Source organism: Sus scrofa, chromosome 8 (genome assembly GCF_054392235.1).
Source record: "Sus scrofa isolate SSC_HxYL_T2T_F1_AM1 chromosome 8, Sscrofa_HxYL_maternal_Yorkshire_Landrace_v2.0, whole genome shotgun sequence".
In the NCBI taxonomy this organism is placed as follows: domain Eukaryota; kingdom Metazoa; phylum Chordata; class Mammalia; order Artiodactyla; family Suidae; genus Sus; species Sus scrofa.
In genome coordinates this window covers 86,949,463-86,969,555 of record NC_139390.1, presented here as the reverse complement: position 1 = coordinate 86,969,555, position 20,093 = coordinate 86,949,463, and the positions used below count along the sequence as shown (strand labels likewise).

Below are 20,093 nucleotides of genomic sequence, written 5' to 3'. Positions count from 1 at the left end.
TTCTACCTAGAAAACTGAGCTCAACAGTGAGAATCTTTGTCAAAAGGGAAATTTTTCCTGGTTCCAATCGATTTTTGCACAATTTGCACTGCTTCAACGGAAAAAGACAAAGCTCATTCTCAATGATGACTTTTGCATTACAGATAATTTTCAAGATACAACAGAGGATTAAAAAAAAGTGTGTATCGCTTAGAATTTTAAAGAAAGGGTGGTATCTGGATTGTCATGCCTTTCTGTTAATAGGAATGGACTGAATCACACACTCAGCCTAGGACACAGTAAGAAACCAACAGGTGCTGGCTAAATTGAAGGAACGTGTCCGGCTTCTGCCCAGTTCCATACTGCGGACACACATACAGTATTTCCCTTTGCATTTTCAGTGACCACTTTATCCAGCATTGGCTCTGGTCCTTTTGATTTCTGGCTTTTTCACTGTCTTCTCGCACCGGCTCCTGGCTTGATTCTCCAAGTTCTGGACCTAGGTCTTCATATTTCAGTGATTTGACCTTAGTCGTAATAAAGCTCTCTTCTATGAAATGCTAGTTAAGTCAGGGATAGGTTAGCGATTCAATATTTGGGAGAGACACATATTTTGAATTTTAAATATTACCAACGATAGCAACTCAAGTTCTTTAAATAAATCTATATCTCAGTCACGTGGATCAGAACACATTCAATTTGAAATAATGAACGGGAAGAGCATATGAAAGACCTTTTAATCTGTTATAATTTAACGATGACATTCCTGTAACAGTTTCTCCACTATTAAAAACAGTGGTTTTTATTTAAGATTTCTCATTAGTGGCTATTTATACTCTTCATCCCTATTCTTTTTCTGAAGGCAACTGCAGTTCATACTGGATCGGAAAAAAACAAAACAATTAGTACTCATGTAATACTAGCAATATCAAATTGCTGAGCCTGATTCAACTGGGAAAAAACTATGGCACAGGCCAGACGAAAAACAATCAACCTAGACTAATTCTGCACCGGTTTTCCAATTAAGTCCTTCAACATGAGTGGGATGTGTTTTAGAAATCCTAGTACAGGAGTTCCCACCGTGGCTCAGTGGAAATAGAACCCGACTGGTGTCCATAAGGATGAGGGTTTGATCCCTGGCCTCACTCAGTAGGTTAAGAATCTGGCATTCCCATGAGCTGTGGTGTAGGTCACAGACTTGGCTTGGATCTAGCATTGCTGTGGCTATGGCATAGGCCGGCAGTTGCAGCTCTGATTTGATCCCTAGCCCAGGAACTTCCATATGCCAAGGGTACAACCCTAAAAGAAAAAAAGAAAAAAAAAAAAAACCCTGACACATTTACTTATTTATTTATATTAGAGTGCAGTTGATTTACAGTGATGCGTCAATTTCTGCTGTACAGCACAGTGACCCAGTCATACATATATGTACATTCTTTTTCTCACACTATCTTCCATCATGTTCTATCCCAGGGGACTGGATATGATTCCTGTGCTGTATAATAGGACCTCGCTGCTTATCTATTCTATAGTTCTTTAAAAAAAAATTAAAGAGTAATTGTGATCTTCTAAATTGTTTAACATAGAGAAAGAGTGTGAAAACTGTCTCTGTTCTTTGTCTGATTCTGTACTCAGGAAAGATTAAATTTAAATTGGATCTTAAATACAAAGGTTTCCCCACCGTGGCCCTTGGATACGATCCTTATGAACAACACGGACCCACCCAAACCAATGACAAGCAGGTCAAACCTCTGAGCTTTACTTAAAGTGAAACATGCTGTCCTTTGATTTTTACTCTTTCTTTCCTTCAAAGCAAATATTTAACATGTACAGAAAGCAGCTGGAATTTAAATATTCCACTTTGTATTGAGAACCAAGGCATACTGATTCAACTACTTGCTAAGGAGGGGAAAATTCATTTTTAAATGTAATGTTTGTAAAGCAACCCTTTATTGTTTTGAAAGCAGTTTAAATTTATGTGTTATGTGTACTGATTATCCTCCTAATTCTGAGAAATGGGTAGGGCAGATACTTTTAAGATTTATTTTCTTTTGTGTACACAAGAGGAGACAGAAGTTCAATTATTTGCTCAAAGTCTCAGAGTGGGCAGGGTCATTCTGGACTCAAGTCCAGGCTGTCTGCCCCCAAGGGCATTTTTCTCTCTAGACCCACAAACTATACCTTAAAAATGACCTTGGAACCTGTGTGGGTGATGTTTTACTATACAGCCTCTTACTGGTGAACTCTCGCAGTGAGTGTTTAAATTGTTGGATATGATCTTTCACTAAAAAATTAGATGGTCAGTATGGCTTTGAAGAGGTTGGCATGAATCTCCAAACTCAAGCCCTAGTTCTTCCCATTGAGAAAGAAAATAGAGAAGAGTTTAGGTGGGAGAAGGAAGTATTTGTGTGTTTTTCCCCCAGATTCTATAGCTTTGATTCCTTCAAACCAAATATAATTTAACGAGCCTGTATGACATCTCCAGGCTTCATCCACAGAGAAGTATGAATTTCTAATAAGCATCCTAAAAACCTCATCCCACCTACTCCCCAACTAATTTGCTACAAGTGGACTTTTCAAATCTTGTTGCCAGTTACCATGCGCTTCTAGATTTTGAGGCTTTAATCTTTTATTTCATTTGCTTTGTGTTTTTACCACTAGAAAAGTAAAGAGAAGCTTTTAGTAAAGCTGCATTCAGTTGTCAAAGGCCAGTGATTTAATGGAGGCTTTCGTCTCATACCTGTGAGGGGCAAATGCATTTCATTTCTTACTCTTCCTTAGGGACTGTCTTTTGCTAAGTGAGGTAGGAGAGTTCAGTGTTAATTAGCGTCTTAGCACATACAGGAAGGTGATGCTTTTGTAACATGTAATGTTAGAGTCAACAAATTCCAAACACTAGCACTGATGAAAGGGCTTCAAACAGGGCTGCGGAGGGCAAATGGAAACAAGCTACGTGCTATGAGGGGGTGATTTCTATCCCTCAGCGTCAACCTGCTCTTCTCCAGACGTGGATTTGGTCTAGGATATCAGAGGGAGGAGGCATGTGAGCATGAGAGAGACAGAGAACGTGAGCAGGTCCGCAGACGCTTTTATGATAGTTTCAAGTGGTTCTGAAGTCTTCTTGCTGACACTCAAGGTCTGCCCTCCTCCTTAGAACAGCAAGCTCCGGTTGACTTGGGGCGGGGGCAGAGTTCTGAGAGGGTGTGTCTGTGTGACAGGTATTTGCTTATCTTTAAAGAAATCATTAGCAGCCTCTCTTTTGGATCTAAGAGTTTAGGATGGACAGTGAACAAAGCTACCCAGGAATAAGGGTCAAAGAAAAAAAAAATACAGCGAAAATCGTGGAGACTTGAAACACTGGCATCTTTTTTTTCTTTCTTTCTTTTTTTTTCCCCCTACAGAATTGTTTTTCCTTCTCAGGCATCAACAGCTTCATGCTGTGGCTTCCTACAGTGTCCGAAGCTGCTAAAACCATCATTTAGTACCTCAGATACAACCAGTGTCAAGGGTACACGTCTCCCAACTGTCACCGCACCCTGTAGGCCTGTTTCTTTCATTGGTGCTGTTGGCTCAACACCTTTGCCAGGCTCTCAATTTCTTGTTTCCTTTTTTTTTTTTTTTTGGCAAAGTTCTTGGGGCCAGGGATCTAACCTGAGACAATGCTGGGTCCTTAACTGCTAGGCCACTAGGGAACTCCGGGCTATTGATTTCATTGCGTAACTTCCCACATGAGGCACTGAACAGCCAAAGTGGCCACTGACAATGGTTGCCTAAAACTAAGCTGATCTGCCCAACTGCCTTTTATAGTTTCATTATTTCAAAAAGTGCGGGAAAATATCTCCAGGTAAAAAGTGAATTTTTCGGAATTCTGTCTGCTTTTCTGTAGAGGTTGCTTCAACCCTTTTGGTGACGGATCTCAACACTTTCCTTTTTTTTTTTTTTTTTTTTTTAATTTCTTTTTACCATTGCACCTGCAGCATATGGACGTTCCCAGGCTAGGGGTCAAATTGGAGGTGCAGCTGCAGACCTACACCACAGCCACAGCAACAATGGATCCAAACCATATCTGTGACCCACACCACAGCTTGCAGCAATGCGGGATCCTTAATTCCCTGAGCCAGGCCTGGGACTGAACCCAAATCCTTACAGAGGCAACGTGAGGTTCTTAACTTGCTGAGCCACAACGGGAACCCCCTTCACATCTTCTAAGACTCTATTTTGGCACTGATTGCAGTCAATTTAGCCATTTTCATTTTCAGTGTCAAATCACTCTCAAGAGGATGGAATCACATAAGCGGTACAATCCTAATTACATCATAAGTGCAGGTTCCCTGAGAGGAGTCCTGTGTCTCCTTGCTCTAGGGTCAGTTTCTAAGCTGCCAGGTCTTCAGCAGACAGCAGGGCTGAGGGTTAGGGGCTCACAGCTTTGGAGGAGGAAGGCCCTTCTGGCAATGGTTCTCTGGGCCTGAAAGGCTACATCTAATTTTTATCACACACGGGAAATGAAACATGGGGAGATAAAAATTTTAAGTAAAGTTTTAGATTAATTTCAGGATTTTAAAGAGGTACTTCAGGACGGTAATGGCAATTTTTTAAAAAATAGGGAGTTCGTTCCTTAAGAAAAAAATAGAGACTACCCCATTTCTTTTCCATTAGGGCAACAGAAATTCAAATTAGTGTTTCGACTTGGAATGGCTAGGAGTTAATTATTTAGAGTATGGCAGGATAAATGTTAAATTATAATGTGCTCTTCCTAAGGGATGTTGCCCTACATTTTTGAGGGGTAAAAATAGTTGGTATCTGATATAAGCCTGGGAGAGGCCCTACAGCTTATATGCTAAGTACGCAGGGTCAAAATGCCTGGGCTTCCTGGGTTCAAATCCCAGTTCTGCCACTTCCTTCAATCTGGGTGACTTTGGACTAACCTACCTCCTCCAGGTCTCAGGTGATGGATTATTAACATAAGGATAGATAATAACCGTACTTAATTCACAGGATTATTATGAGGATTAAAATGATAATATACAATGAAGTCCTTAGCATAGTGAACACAAAATAAGGATACATATGTTTATTATTATTGCTATTAATCTTAAGAGTGGAAGCATCATACCATTCAGCCTTGTTAAAAAACAGGCAATGTTTTCCTTGTCACCGCAAATGCCTAGAGGGTTCAGATTTAAAGATATTACCTTGCAAAACTCACTGAACTTCAGATTTAAGAAGGCTGCTATGAGGGAAAAAATCAGATAAAACACGGGGTACCTGGCACAGTGTTTGCCTGGCATCAAGTAACTGTTCCATAAATAATAGCTATTAGTATAGGAGCACGTGGTTGGCAGAATAAAGTATATTGCTTGTTAAGATAAACCAAACTACATGGAAACAACCTAAATGTCCACTGAGAGATGAATAGATTAAGAAGATGTGGTATATATATAAAATAGAATATTACTCAGCTGCAAAAAATGAAATAATGCCATTTGCAGTAACACGGATGTAACTTGGGATTCTCATATTAAGAGAAGCCAGAAAGGAAAAGACAAATACCGTATGATATCACTTATATGTAGAATCTAAAATATGGCACAAATGAACCTATCTACAAAACAGAAGCAGACTCAGAGACATAAGAACAGATCTGTAGTTGCCAAGCTTTGGGGCGGGGGTGGGGAGTGGGATGGACAGGGAATCTTGGATTAGTAGATGCAAACTACTCCACTTAGGATGGATAAGCAATGAGGCCCTTCTGTACAGCCCATGGAACTATCTCTAATCTCCTTGGATAGACCATGATGGAAAATAGTATTTTAAAAAAGAATGTGTATGTATCTATGACTGACTCACTTTGCTGTGCAGCAGAAATTGGCACAACACTGTAAACAACTATATTTTAATTTTTAAAAAAGATGACCAAACTACTCCATTAATGTAAATGGGAGAGTTACTTTTTAAACATCGAGTTACAATTCACATGGAAAAAAACACAGGCACACTGCAACCAAGCAGCTCATGAAAACATACTCCTAAAGAGGCAACCCCCTCACCTAGTTTTTTAGAATCATCGTTCAGTCACGTGACTCACCACTGTCTGTGGTTTGGAGACTAGCAAGTCAAGGAAGTGGCCAGTCTCTGCAAAGGCCAAAGGGCATATTTTCTCTATATTATCCCCATTGCTGTCGCTATTGTTCCTACTTGTTTTCATCTTCCCTTGGTCCTATTTTTCATTTCAGTTATTAGAAACTTCATCTTACTTCATGTGAAGCTGCAAGTGTCTTTCGATTCTCTTCTGGAATAGGATAAGTTGCAGACATGGGAATGCTTGAGAATTGCTTATTGTGCTTCTAATGGACACTTCAAATTTGCTATGCAAGGTGCACTTTCATGGGAAATTTGAAGCAACAAAAAGCTCTCTTTTGCTACTAATAATTTACTTTTGGTCTACATGTCCCTATGTCAAATTATTTTCTAATAAGTCACTTCAACATATTTTTGACTTCAGAGAAACAGTGACAGAAACAGGGGGCAAACCCCATACATACACTTAAATAGCAACGCATGTTGCTTGAGCGTCCTCTACCTGGGTGGCATTCCCTCTGTCAGGGTTAGCAAGTCAAAGCCCCTCACTTGCTTGTGGGTTCTAGACCAGATGAGATTCAATAAGAATTAAGCTTAATGATAAATCAAGAACAAAAAATGGGATTGAAAAGTCAGATGTAATAATGCTGCAGTTCAGCTAAGCTTTTAAGAACCAGAGACCAAGTAACTAAGGATTTTCCATGTACAGCTTGGAGGAAAGAGAGAGAAAAATATTCACTCACCTGTCTCTCTCTCACACACAAACACACACCACACAATATCCTAGATTAAGGTTCTAACCTTTGCTTATTCCTTGTCTCTCTAAATACCATTCCCTGGGCAAATGCATCTACTTTCATGGATGATGATTCTAAAACCTTTTTCTTTTTTTGCTTTTTAGGGCCACACCTGCAGCATATGGAAATTCTGAGGCTAGGGGTTGAATTGGAGCTACAGCTTCCAGCCTACACTACAGCCACAGCAGTGCAGGATCTGAGCTGCGTCTGTGACCTACACCACAGTTCATGACAACGCCGGATCCTTAACCCACTGAGCGAGGCCAGGGATTGAACCCTTGGCCTCACGGATACTAGTCTGGTTCATTACCACTGTCTGCCACAATGGGAACTCCTAAACCTTTATTTTTCAATCTTACCCTATTCCCTAAGCTTCAAATTCACTCATCCAAACTTCCTTTTAGTCACATCTGAATGTCCTTGAGACATTTCAACCTCATTGTCCTAAACGGAATCTCATTTCAATCCCCTTCATCCTGGCAGTGCTTTTTTTCAATAGCAACCTACGAACTTTTCACATACTCCACCAATAACTCATTGACTATGTTTAATCTATCCACCACCCCTCACTAGAATGTGAGCACCACATGGCAAGGATCTTTATTTCGTTCACTTGCTCTTCATCCAAGAAGTCCCTAGGTATGCACAGAATGGTACCTGGCATTTAGCAGATTCTGAATACACATCTGTTGAGTGAATGACCTCTGCCCCCCACGCCAGTGTTCCCAATCTCAGCAAAGGGCACCAGAAGCCCAGCCTGAGGAGTCAGCCTTCATCTCTGCTTCTTCACCTCCAATACAGAACCACCAGCGTGACTTCCTAGGCAGTCCTGGTGGCTATCCTCTCCCCTGTCTCACTAATGCTGCTGGTCTAATTGTCTCTCTGGTCATCTCGCACCAAAACAATTTCAAAGAGCCAGGGGAACTGTCCCCCTTTAAATGAGTATGCCTCCCTGAAGCCAGATACTAAATGCAAACCTGAGCTCACCATACTGCTGGATGAAAACATCCAGCGGTTCTGTTTGGCCCGAGGATTAAGTTCAGTCCCATTTCTAGAGTCCAGGACCTGGACCCGCTATGCCTCCCCTTCTGTCTCCTCACACCTCACATGGTCCCAGTGGTAACACGAGGTTGCTTCTGGTCCCCTGTGCAGACAGCCTGTCCTTACTCTCCACTTAGCACTGCCAATTCTAATCTTTTGAGATTCAGCCTGGGGAGGTCAATGCTTTAAGGAGCTTCCCTGACCTTCCAGGTTGGCCTAAATGTCATGGCTCTGTATGTTCCCATAGCAACCAACTGGATGAATATAAAACATCTGGGCAAACATTTGCAATTAACACTAAAGCCCTGTGCCTATGTACAGAGGGAAGGAGTGTTTATGAAAATCACAGATATGATTTACCAGGAAGGTATTTATTTAAGCTCTTACTATATATATATATATATATATATATAAGTAGTTAGAAAGAATCAGGTTACCTGGTTCCTAATTTCTTTTCTTTTTTTGTCATTTTCTTGGGCCACTCCTGCGGCATATGGAGGTTCCCAGGCTAGGGGTCTAATCGGAGCTGTAGCCGCCAGCCCACGCCAGAGCCATAGCAATGTGGGATCCAAGCCGCATCTGCGACCTACCTATACCACAGCTCACGGCAATGCCGGATCCTTAACCCACTGAGCAAAGCCAGGGATCGAACCCGCTACCTCATGGTTCCTAGTCGGGTTCGTTAACCACTGAGCCACAACGGAAACTCTCCTCGGGTTCCTAATTTCTGGTGAAAGGGAGGGGAAAAAAAAATTACCTTAACCTTTAAAATGTTTCATGAGAAAACTGTCAGCTACAACAGTTCCTGGTTTCCTGTCTCTGACTCAGCAGTTTTGTAGGCGTGACCATGGCCTCTGATGCCCATTAGCTTTCCGCACATGGTGCATGGGGAACACGGAAGGCTATATCATATCATGAACTGAGGTCACCTAGTAAGTCCATGGTCCTTCCTTGGTTTACCATTTCCTTAGCTTTAGATTGCCAATTAGGAGGGGATCGCACTATTTCAGGTGTTAGGTGATACGATCCCAATTTCACCTATGTCCACTCGATTGCCGTCCTCATCCTACCGGAATTGCACTGCCCATCGCCCCCCAGACCTCATGCTTGCTCATACTCATGCTTGCTGGTCCCTCTTGCCCAAGAGCATACACAGCACTGATGGGATAACTCAGGTCCATGACATGGTGAGACACACCTTCCTCTGGAACTGTTTTTCCTCTGGATCTGCACTCATTCATTCAGAAAAGTGAAGAAAATAAATTATTAATCCACCTTTACATGGCCTTAAAAACATCCCCCCCCAAAAGAATAATCAACCTATGAATTTAAAGATTCTCTCTGATATGCTATTAAGTACATGTGAAAGGAATGATGGGTGTGTCCCCAGGTACCTTTGAGGACTCGTGAGATCAATCTAAAATTGGAGCTTTTAAAGCAATTTCATTCCAAGAAATGGATTTATCAATCTCTGACTTGACAGGAAAGGTCTGAGTGTGGAAACAGACATCATTTCATTTGGATGACTGTACAATGATACGGATTCTTTAACCTAACAGGTCTGCTTGCAAAAATATAAATCCAGTTGACTTTACTTAATAATGAACTTTCCTCTTCTTTTACAGCCTGGTAACTCTTCAGTGGTTTGTGGTAGCTGTGTCTTCCAGACACTGCCTGTACACTGAATATCCTGAAAGAAAATGAGATTATAAAACAGCACACTGAATGCAGTCAGCTCCATCCACTGAGGGATCACAGAGTAAAATGTACATGAGATGGTGCTAATGGCAATTTGCAGTTGGAAGGAGACTGAGGTAGTAAAAACAGACCAGAGTTAGCAGCTGCAGATGAGAAGTCCAAAGGTTTGCATAAATTCTAGGGCCAGTTTCATTGCCAATCTGGGGAAAAGTTATTTAACCTGGAATGCTCTGATGCCATCCATATAGGTACTTTCATGCGTATATTCAAACATTTGTTTAGTGGCTCTAAATATCTCTGGTGTTGCTAGGTTCTATTCCTACATCCTTTGAGAACTTTGAGAATTGCCAGTGAAGGATCTTACAACATCAAAGGGCAGCTTTATGGGCAAAATAATGTACTATAAGAAAAATGAAGATCTAATGAAGAAAAAGTGAAGACGTAACGGCACAATGGCACTCAATCATTTACACAATCTCTGTGTACACACACGGCCAGAAAACTTCAGCATCTGTTCCTAGAGAAGAGTCGAGATCTCTCTTTATGACTTATCAAATCTGCAAAAACACTGTTTTCATGTGATTTTTTTCATAGCAAAAGGCACATCAATACTATCTTTTCCATTTACATATAAAGAAACTGAGGCCAAGGTGAATGAAAAAGCATGCCTTAATCCCATACCCAGCGAGAGGCAGAGTCAGAAATTAAAACCATGTCTCTTCACCCTAAAGCCAGTCCAGTTTCTCTCACAAGATAGAAATCTACTTAAAATATGCGTGTGTGTGTGTGTGTGTATGTGTGTGTACATGCACGTGAATGTGCCCATGCACACGTATGCATATTCTTTTTCTTAAGACAGAAAGGTCCTGTCAAATCTTCAAGGCAAATAAGCAATGTAAAGGTTTTTGTTGTTGTTGTTGTTTTTGATTTTTAGGGCCATACTCTTGGCATATGGAGGTTCCCAGGCTAGGGGTTGAATCGGAGCTGCAGCTGCCAGCCTACACCACAGCCACAGCTGCGCCACATCCTTAGCCCACTGAGCAAGGCCAGAGATCAAACCCGCATCCTCATGGATCCTAGTTGGGTTCATTAGCACTGAGCCATGATGGGAACTCCAGCAATGCAAATTTAAAAATAAATCAGTAAGTTTCCATTGTGAGGTACAGTAATATGGCTCTAAGCAGACATTAATGGCACAAAAGTTACTCTGGATGAGACCTCTAGGTGTTTTTATATTAAATGTTAAGAAGAAAACGTAGGCACATCTGTATGTCCCATTAGAACACAGAGAACATAATTCACACTCAACATCAATGACGTGTAGGATCCCCATGGAGTCACTGCTACCCTTGCAACCAAGCTTTGTAGCGGGGTGCTCTAGGGCAAAAAGCTCCAGGCCAACAAGCTCAAAGCCCGGACTCTCATGTTTTTCTGTCTCTTCTCTAGTGGTCCTTTCCAGTTCCACCCCTGTGTCACTCATTCCCTTTGACTTGAACGGACTCCCCTCCTCTCTGCTCCCTCTACCCACTCAGGAGCCTCTGTTTTTGTAATGTGAGAAGGATCTTAAGGTTAAAACCAGAAAACACCCTTAGTAAATATTCAAATATCAAAACACACACACACGTTTGTCTAAGTGTGTATACGTACACACTCAGTGACACACACACGTAGATACACACTGAGGGCATCCCACGGAGCCTTCTCGATGCTCACACCACTGTCTTCATTGCCACCGGGCAGACATAAACAGAAGGACACAAGGAGGAAGATTTTCATGAACTTGAGGATTGTGGAAAATGGAAAGAAGAGATGATGAGATGTAGAGTTATAAGGCCTTAGGTTTAACTTTGGAGTCATAAGACTTTAAAATGGGTCTAGGTTTGGCCATGTGACTCTGAATAGATTAGCTGACTGGGTCTGATCCCCAAAGTCTTCATCTGGAAAAGAATAAAAATAACATCCACAGACCATAATTTTGTGAAATTAGTGACTCCAATTACATAAAATATTTTAAAAATTATTTCTTATTAAATTAAAAATTCGGATACAAAGACAGTCCTATTTCTCACATCTTCCCTCTCTCATCTCACACGCCATAAAGCAATAAGCAAATAGAAAGTGCAAAACAAAAACAAATATGTTACTACTCCCATAAAGTCGATATTTAAAATTTATAGCCTTGTTTCACACAGATGAGCACTAAAATTCTAATTCCCAAATAAGCAGGGAGTAAGCTAAAAGTCTGAAAAGGTGTTTGATTAAAATTCTAATACCCAAATAAGCAGGGAATAAGCTAAAAGTCTCAAAAGGCGTTTGTCAAAGTTCATTATCCATTATTGATCAGCTCTCCAATGAAAGAAAATGTGTGTTTCCCCACTCATATGTAGTTACAGCAACAAATCTCTCCTCACTTACTTCCAAAGAAACTACTTAAAACAACAAAAACTAAGCAAAAACATCTAGAAAGTCTTTTTGCTTCAGAAACAGAGAAGGTTCTATAAAAAGCCAGAATGTGGGTTCTGATGTAAAGGCTGATCCATAGGAAGGGCAACAGAGAGGCACTCATTCCAAACGTCCTTCTCCTCATGGCTTTATTTTTACTTACTGCCTTTGTTCACGACTTAGTGAGCCTGGGAAGGATCCTTATATTGGAAGGTATAAAGTGGCATTAGAAAGACGCCAGAGGTAAATCATAAATCTTATCTATTTCTCTTCTACTGAGCCAATCATATCATTAAGGAGGCAGGGAAAATACCTTTAAAAAATTAAATTGATTTCAATATTCTACAAACTTCCTTCCCCCATTTCCTGGAAATCAGCCTTCTGGATACAGAATCCCCCTCCCCCTTTTATTCTCGGGGGAGATGCCTATCCCCATTGTTGGTGGAAGTGGTTCAGGTTGGCAGATTCCAGCCAGAGCTAGCTGACCAGTCGCTGTACTCCTCTGGCCACAGTGATGGGTGTGGACAGGGTCCCAGGAGTCAAGCTCAGTCTACAGAGTTTCAATTGGGGGCTTTTTAAACAACCCGTGGGAACAGAAAACCTCTTCTTAATGGAGGCCCAGTGGCTGTCTCATCACCATGAGAGAAAAATGCATGAGAACCAGAGCCAAGTCAGGCAATGGCAAGAATGAGATTGAGTTCAGATGATTCTGCTTAAGACTGTGACTTGCCCGAAGCCACACCCACACTCGGACTTCCCAGTTATGGGGACCAACGAATTTACATTGGTGCTTAAGCCAGTCTATGGGGAATTTTCTGTCACCTGTCACCCAAAGCCCATATCCCAAGAAAGAAATATGGGAACTCCTATGACCCGTTCCACGCTGGGTTTAGGGACTATTAAATAATTAATAGTGTCAATAATATAAAAGCATGTACTCTCCGTTAAATAAGGCAGAATCAATCCCAGATGCACAGAAATAACTACTTAATGTTTTTCATCCTAGAACTAAGGACATTTCCTTGTGGTCATCAGCAAAGCAGAGATGAAACATTCAAGTCGTTTTATGCTTAAGCTTCTGAAGTACCAATTCATCTCTCAGAAAAATGTACGGAGAGTACACCTGCAGAAATCTTAATGCTGAACAACTTAGTGAGAATAAGTGTCAATTACACAATACTTCCACTGATGGCAGCACAGCCTACATTTTGACCAATCATCGTAGTCATCACTAATAAAACCATCTGGCTTAAAGGCGATGTTAATTAATTGCTTGTAGGTGAGGCTGGAGGAAGGCAAAAACAAACTAAAAGACCACTTCTCCTTAGGAAGTACAATTATTTGGACAGAAGCAAAAGCTAGCCTAAGTAGACTTAAAGAATCTCAGTCCAATTTTTCACTTAACGCACTGGTTTGGAAACCTTCCATAGGAACAAAAGTAGGGCTCAAATGGGGACTTGGGAATCTCACGTAGCTGTTAAATGACATTACTCTCTAAGAAACACAAGTTAAATTACACACATGATCCTGATACGACTGTTTTAATTTGCCACAAACACATATGTGCGTCCAAAAACATAGGCCAGGGCAGACATGCTGTATTCTGCACATGCCTAGTTAAACCCACTCTTCCAGATCGTGCACATTCACTTTACAGTAACAAAGAGTCATTTTTCTAAGTCTCGGGATCCAAACAAACCGAGACAAACGAACAACATACAACCAGTCTTTTGGTTGATCTCCACTGACAATGTCAAATTTTGGCCATGAAATACTGCTCGGTTGAAAAATCTCTAAGTGGTTTTTAGACAAGGCATCATTACTATTTTTCATGGACAGATTACATCCAAAACCAAGTTTGAATTATTTCCCCATAAGGGTATCAGGTTAATTGTGCAGGTAAACTAGAGAGGAAAAAAATGTGTAAAAGGAACACCCACATGAACATTTACCTTCCACTGCTCTTTTGAAGAACACTTTGCAGCTGCCACAGGTTACCACCCCATAATGACATCCTGAAGCCTCATCTCCACACACCAAACATATTTTGGAAGGTCTTGAGGATCCAGTAGAAACACTTCGTAAAGTAGAGCTGGGGAAAGAAATCAAGATTTAAATAACTATGCTGTAAGGGCATATTTGACGTGCTATACAGCTTAAAACCCAAGATCTGTCAATAATTGTGGTTCCATAAAAGAATTCAATACGGTCCCATACCACGTGACTAAGTAAATGAAGGTGATGTGTCAGGAATTCTCCATAGCAAAGACTCTTCTCCATATTAAGGAAGTGTAAATAATCACGTCGACTTTTTTCTTTTTCTTTTTCTTTTTTTTTTTTTTTTTTTTTGTCTTTTTGCTATTTCTTTGGGCCGCTCCTGCGGCATATGGAGGTTCCCAGGCTAGGGGTCGAATCGGAGCTATAGCCACCGGCCTATGCCAGAGCCACAGCAACTCGGGATCCGAGCCATGTCTGCAACCTACACCACAGCTCACGGCAACGCCGGATCGTTAACCCACTGAGCAGGGGCAGGGACCGAACCCGCAACCTCATGGTTCCTAGTCGGATTCGTTAACCACTGCGCCACGACGAGAACTCCTCTTTTTCTTATTTTTGAGAATGCTTACTGAAAAACAGTATTTGCATTTCTAGGTGAGCAGGGAGGAGAGAAACCTTGAGCTGAGTCATCATGGAAGTATTTTTGGCATCAAAGGGCTCTTATAATCCTTTTCAACTCTCTTCACCTGGACTCAGACTGAATATCTCAATTATGCCAGACAAAACACACACACACACACACACACACACACACACAAAACCCCCAAAACTCTCCTCTCTCCAAAACAATCCACTAATTAAAATAAAAGTAATTCTTGCCTCTCCTACCAGCAATTTTACCCCTCCTAGCTCCTGCATTTGTTCCCATGTTACCTTACACAGGCACGGTCAAATGACTTCATTTTGCGTACTAATTTGAAAGGGCATAGTCGGGACTAGAAACAAGCCATTCAGATAACTCTCTCAGGTATGTTCTATGGTAAGAAAAGGAAGGCTTCAGCTTTTAGGGACACATTTAACCTTAGTAATAATCTGTATGAATATTTTTTAAGGAGATTCTTCTCATGATATAGTCCCTCTGACTGTGCTGGCTCATGTATAATCTGAGCAAACTTGCTATTGATTGATTGACTGATTGCTTTTTAGGACCGAACCCACAGCATATGGAAATTCCCAGGCTAGGGGTCGAATCAGAGCTGCAGCTACTGGCCTACACCACAGCCACAGCCACACCAGATCCTTAACCCACTGAGTGAGGCCAGGGATCGAACCCGCATTCTCATGGATACTAGTTGGGTTTGTTACTGCTGAGCCACGATGGGAACGCCATGAGCTACCTTGTTTTAAATTCTAATCAGGTCTCATAGTTCAGTGACACGTGTTCCAAGCATGCAAAGAACTTTATTATTTTCTTCCATGCCTCATTCACATGCACGTATTGCATATCTACCCATAGGTCCTGTACAAGGCACTGAGGAAATAAATGTAGACAGCCCAGTCCCTATTCTCCAAGGTGGTGGAGACATGAACTATTACGGTACGTGCTTAGGTGCGAGGTAATATGGCAGCACAGGGCAGGCTCAGCCTTCCCTACTAGCAAGGGTGGGAACACACCCACCAGAAAGCTTCCCAAAAGTTGACAGCTGAGCTGAGCTTTGAAGCCCAATTAGATGACAGCCAGACCAAGAAAGGGGGCAGAGGAAGCAAAATGCACGATGGCTCCAAGAAATGCCAGCTGGATATGGTCAGGAAACGCTGGATAGGAGTTCCTGTGGTGGCTCAGTGGTTAACAAATCCGACTAGGAACCATGAGTTTGCGGGTTTGATCCCTGGCCTTGCTCAGTGGATTAAGGATCCGGTGTTGCCATGAGCTGTGGTGTAGGTCAAAGATGCAGCTTGGATCCCACGTTGCTGTGGCTCTGGTGTAGGCCGATGGCTACAGCTCCGATTAGACCCCCTAGCCTGGGAACCTCCATATGCCGAGGGAGCAGCCCTAGTAAAGGCAAAAAGACAAAAAAACAAAAAAACGCTGGATAGGTTTGTTGTATGTCAGTGCCATTTCTTTGCTGTCCTGGCTTTTTTCTCCATGTGAGACAGCAGGAACGTGGGAAAAAGACTCAAGGAAAACATACCAAAAGGCTAGACCGACTATCTCATGGAGACGATTTCTCTGTTTAGCAAATGAGCTAAAATGTGCTAAGATGGCCTTGATGATTTTTCTAAACGATTTTCTGTGTTTTAACTACACTCACCAAAAATAGATGAGGTATCAAACTTTTCAGCAGATCAGAGCACTGTGACATGACTGACTTTCGAGAAAATGACTTCTGAAATCAAGGACTGAAGCAATGTTCTCCAAAGTTGTTTCTCCTTCCGAGAAAAGTGCTCTTTATTATTTTTATTAGTGTCCTTTGACTTCTTTATGGCATTCAAAACATTCCATTTCAGCACCAGTAACTTCTTAGGCATATGAGCCAGAAAAACTCAATCCATACTCGGACTCTCTGTGCTTCACAAGGAAATACCATGACTTCATAAACAACTAGGATATAACTTAAAAATCATCAACACGCTACTTCTTTTTCACAACTGCACACATATATGGGATTTGTACTTAACTTTTTTTTTTTTTTTTTTTTTCCGAGTCTTGCTCTTGGTCCCCAAACTTAAGAGTCTCTTAACTTTTGTCTTTGGGACTGTCGCCTTCTATTCAAACTGTCGCCTTCTATTCAAACTCCCTTTCTAGGCTCAGTTGATGACAACTGCTCTGGGCCAAACTGTTTTCCTCCTTCAAATTCCTATGTTGAAGACCTAGCATCAGAGCATGACCTTATTTGGGAATACGGTCACAGCAGATATGATTCGTTAAGTCAAGGTCGGTCTAGAGAAGGGTGTGCTCCTACTCCAACAGGATTGGTGCCCTTATTAGAAAGAGGAAATGCAGACATCGACACACACACAGGGAGAGTGCAGTGTTAAGATGAAGAGAATGATGCTTTTTAAGTCAAGGAAGGCCAAAGATGGCCAAGAAACTACCAGAAGCTGGGAGAGAGGGATGGAACACCTTCTCCCTCAAGGACTTCCAAAGGAACTAACTCAGATGACACATTAATCTGAGAGAAGCCTACAGAACCATGAAACAATACATTTCTGCTGTTTCAGCCACCTGCTTGTGGTACTTTGTTACCCAGCCCTAGCAGACCAATACAGCAACTTGGACTCTGCTTTCTCTCCTTTTTCTTTCTCAATCTGTTAAATTCTATGTACTTTGTCCTTAGAAAACAGATTTGGATCACTTCCCACACCTCCTCTGGTACCACTCTGGTCTAAGCCATCATCACCTCCTCGCAGGATGTGCGAATGCCTGCAGGCTGATCTTCCTGTTCCTCCTTGCCCCCTGCCTTCCCCTGGAGCCAGAGTGAGCCTTATTCATTCCTTTGCTCATAACCATCCAAAGGCTCTCCCTCACACTCAGAGGAAAACCCAAAGTCAATCTATAACCACAGGCCCCCAATCTGGTCCTTGAGAATTTACTAACCTCTCTTTAGTGCCCCTGGCCTCCTTTCCAGACCACAGACACACCAGGTGTGCTCCCACCCCAGGGCCTTTGCATGTGCTGTTCCCTATTCACTTAGATATCTATGTTATCCACCCCCCCACCTCACTTCAGTGCTTTACCCAAATGTCACTTTCTCAGTCAGGCCTTTCCTGACTCCTCTTGAAAACATCCCTTCTCCAAAAACTGCCCCCTGTCTGCTTCATTTTCCTCCCTAGCACACACCACCACAGTGCATGCAAGAGTCCCTGGTATGCAGTAGGCTCCCAAGACAAATCAGTGATCTCAGGTGAGAGCAGTCACAGTAGTCATCACTTTTTTTTTTTTTTTTTTTTTTTTTTTAGGGCCACACCTGTGGCAGGTGGAAGTTCCCAGGCTAGGGGATGAATCAGCTATAGCTTCCAGCCTATACCACAGCCACAGTAATGTGGGATCCGAGGCGCATCTGCAACCTACATCACAGCTCACAGGAATGCCAGATCCTTACCCCACTGAACAAGGCCAGGGATTGACCCTGAATCCTCAGAGTTACTAGTCAAATTCATTTCCTTGAGCCAGGACGGGTACTCCTAGTCATCAGTTTTGAACTTCTACAGCATTCCTGCCATAAGGGAATGTGCTTCCTCTTTTTTTTTTCTTTTTTTTTATGCTGCATCTGTGGCACATGGAAGTTCCCAGGCCAGGGGTTGAATTGGAGCTGCAGCTGCAGGCCTACACCACAGCCACAGCAATGCGGGATCCAAGCCGCATTTGCGAACTAAGCTGCAGCTTGTGGCAACGCCAGATCCTTAACCCACTGAGTGAGATCAGGGATTGAACCCGCATCTTCATGGATACTGTGTCGGGTTGTTAAGCTGCTGAGCCACAACAGGGTCCCTGGAATGTGCTTCTTTTGGAACTGTCTTGAGTGTGAAAAGTATATAGTGGGACTGACGCAAGATAAATTGAAGAGAAAGTGTAGCCTCAACAAGATGCATTGTGAAATCTCAATTAAACCATTAATATGGCTCAATGACAAAATTAAAGCAAACAGACTATTTTCCCTTCTTATTCACTAATATCTTTCAGTAACAAAGGAGCACAGTTGACTTTCCCTGCTCTAGGCAGCCCTCTGCTTCTTTGGTTCTGAAAAGGTGTATGGAGCTCATTCTCTGTGTTGCAGGCTCTTTCTCATTGTCTCGATCACCCAGGTGGATTTTCTTCAGCCTTTGGTCATTTTTTCCCTCATTTGTCCACTCTCCTTGAATATTCTTGACCACGATCCCAGCGCAAACAGCTCTGTGGTGAATGACTTCCTGGCCCTCTGCATCCAGCTCCAAGCTCTCCCAGATGTTCCCATTTCACGTGTTCACTTCCTTTACATAACATCCCTGCCTCTATGTTCCACTGACTTCAGAAGGGTGCTGCCACCTGCCAGGCACCCAGTGGGTTCAAATTTTCACTATCAAATCTAATCAGTTACCAAGTCCTGCTCATCCAGCCTCTCCCATCACTTCTCTTCACCCTGTTGGGGTCAGACCCCATCACTTCTTCAGGGATCTCTCCCAACCCCAGGACCCTTCCCTCTAATTCATTCTATGGTGGCTGACGAAGGAAGTTTCCTGTTCCCGAGTTCCGATTCTATTCCTTCCCAGTACAGAAACTGTCCATCATTCCTGCCTAATGCCACCAAAAACAGTAGCATTTCAGTCCCTCCTCCTTCTTGGCTTCCCCCTGCAGGTCCTCTCACATTTGTACTAATCACATTCTAATACCCCCATGGAGGGGCCCTGGGTATCACCATCTATACACCTACCCTTACTTCAGCTCCTAGAAAACCTGTCCATCCTTCAACCTCCCTGATGCTCTGCTGGCAGGAGGCACTGCTCTCCCTTCCCCTGAATCATGTTTCCATTTTGCTATTCTTCTCCCCCCCCACCCCCCCACCCCCGCCCTCAGCAGCCATCACTTCTGCCCTGACATCTGGGACTTGTGCACTTATCCTGATCCCTTGAGGGCAAAGACCTTGTCCTCAGCCTCTCTGTGCTCTCTGCTGCTCTGGTGCAGTGGTGGGATGATTTAATGAATGAATGAAAGCACACTCTTAATCTCATCACACTAGAACATAAATTCCTAAAAGGAGATTCTACAGAAGGTGAATTAATGAGGCCAAGGTTATAGGTTCAATGTGCATACGGTTCACTTAGCTTTGCACAGAGAGGGGGGAAAATAGCATCCAGGGAGACAGACTATTCTCAAAAGCTCAGTGAACTGTCCCACAAGCATATGCATTATTAACATAGGAGACAGGCCACAAAGTGGGGACGCGTCATAAAAACACCAATCTCTGCTGACACCCCTGACATCACATGATTATCTCTGAAACTGTGAAATGGCACAAAGTTTGGAGGGCATGTGTCTGGTTTTAAGACATTATTTCTACATTTTAGAAGAGGGAAAAGGGT

General features: G+C 42.4%; 1 protein-coding gene across 9 annotated transcripts in view; it reads right to left on the bottom strand.

Moving 5' to 3' along the window:
• NR3C2 (nuclear receptor subfamily 3 group C member 2) overlaps window positions 1–20,093 on the bottom strand; it is a 365,987-nt gene that overhangs the window by 159,292 nt on the left and 186,602 nt on the right. For 6 of the 9 annotated variants that reach the window (XM_084970788.1, XM_013978840.3, XM_013978843.3 and 3 more), the window contains 1 exon segment: window positions 13,988–14,127. In XM_084970788.1, the coding sequence (XP_084826914.1) occupies window positions 13,988–14,127 (140 nt within the window). 9 annotated transcript variants of the gene reach the window in all.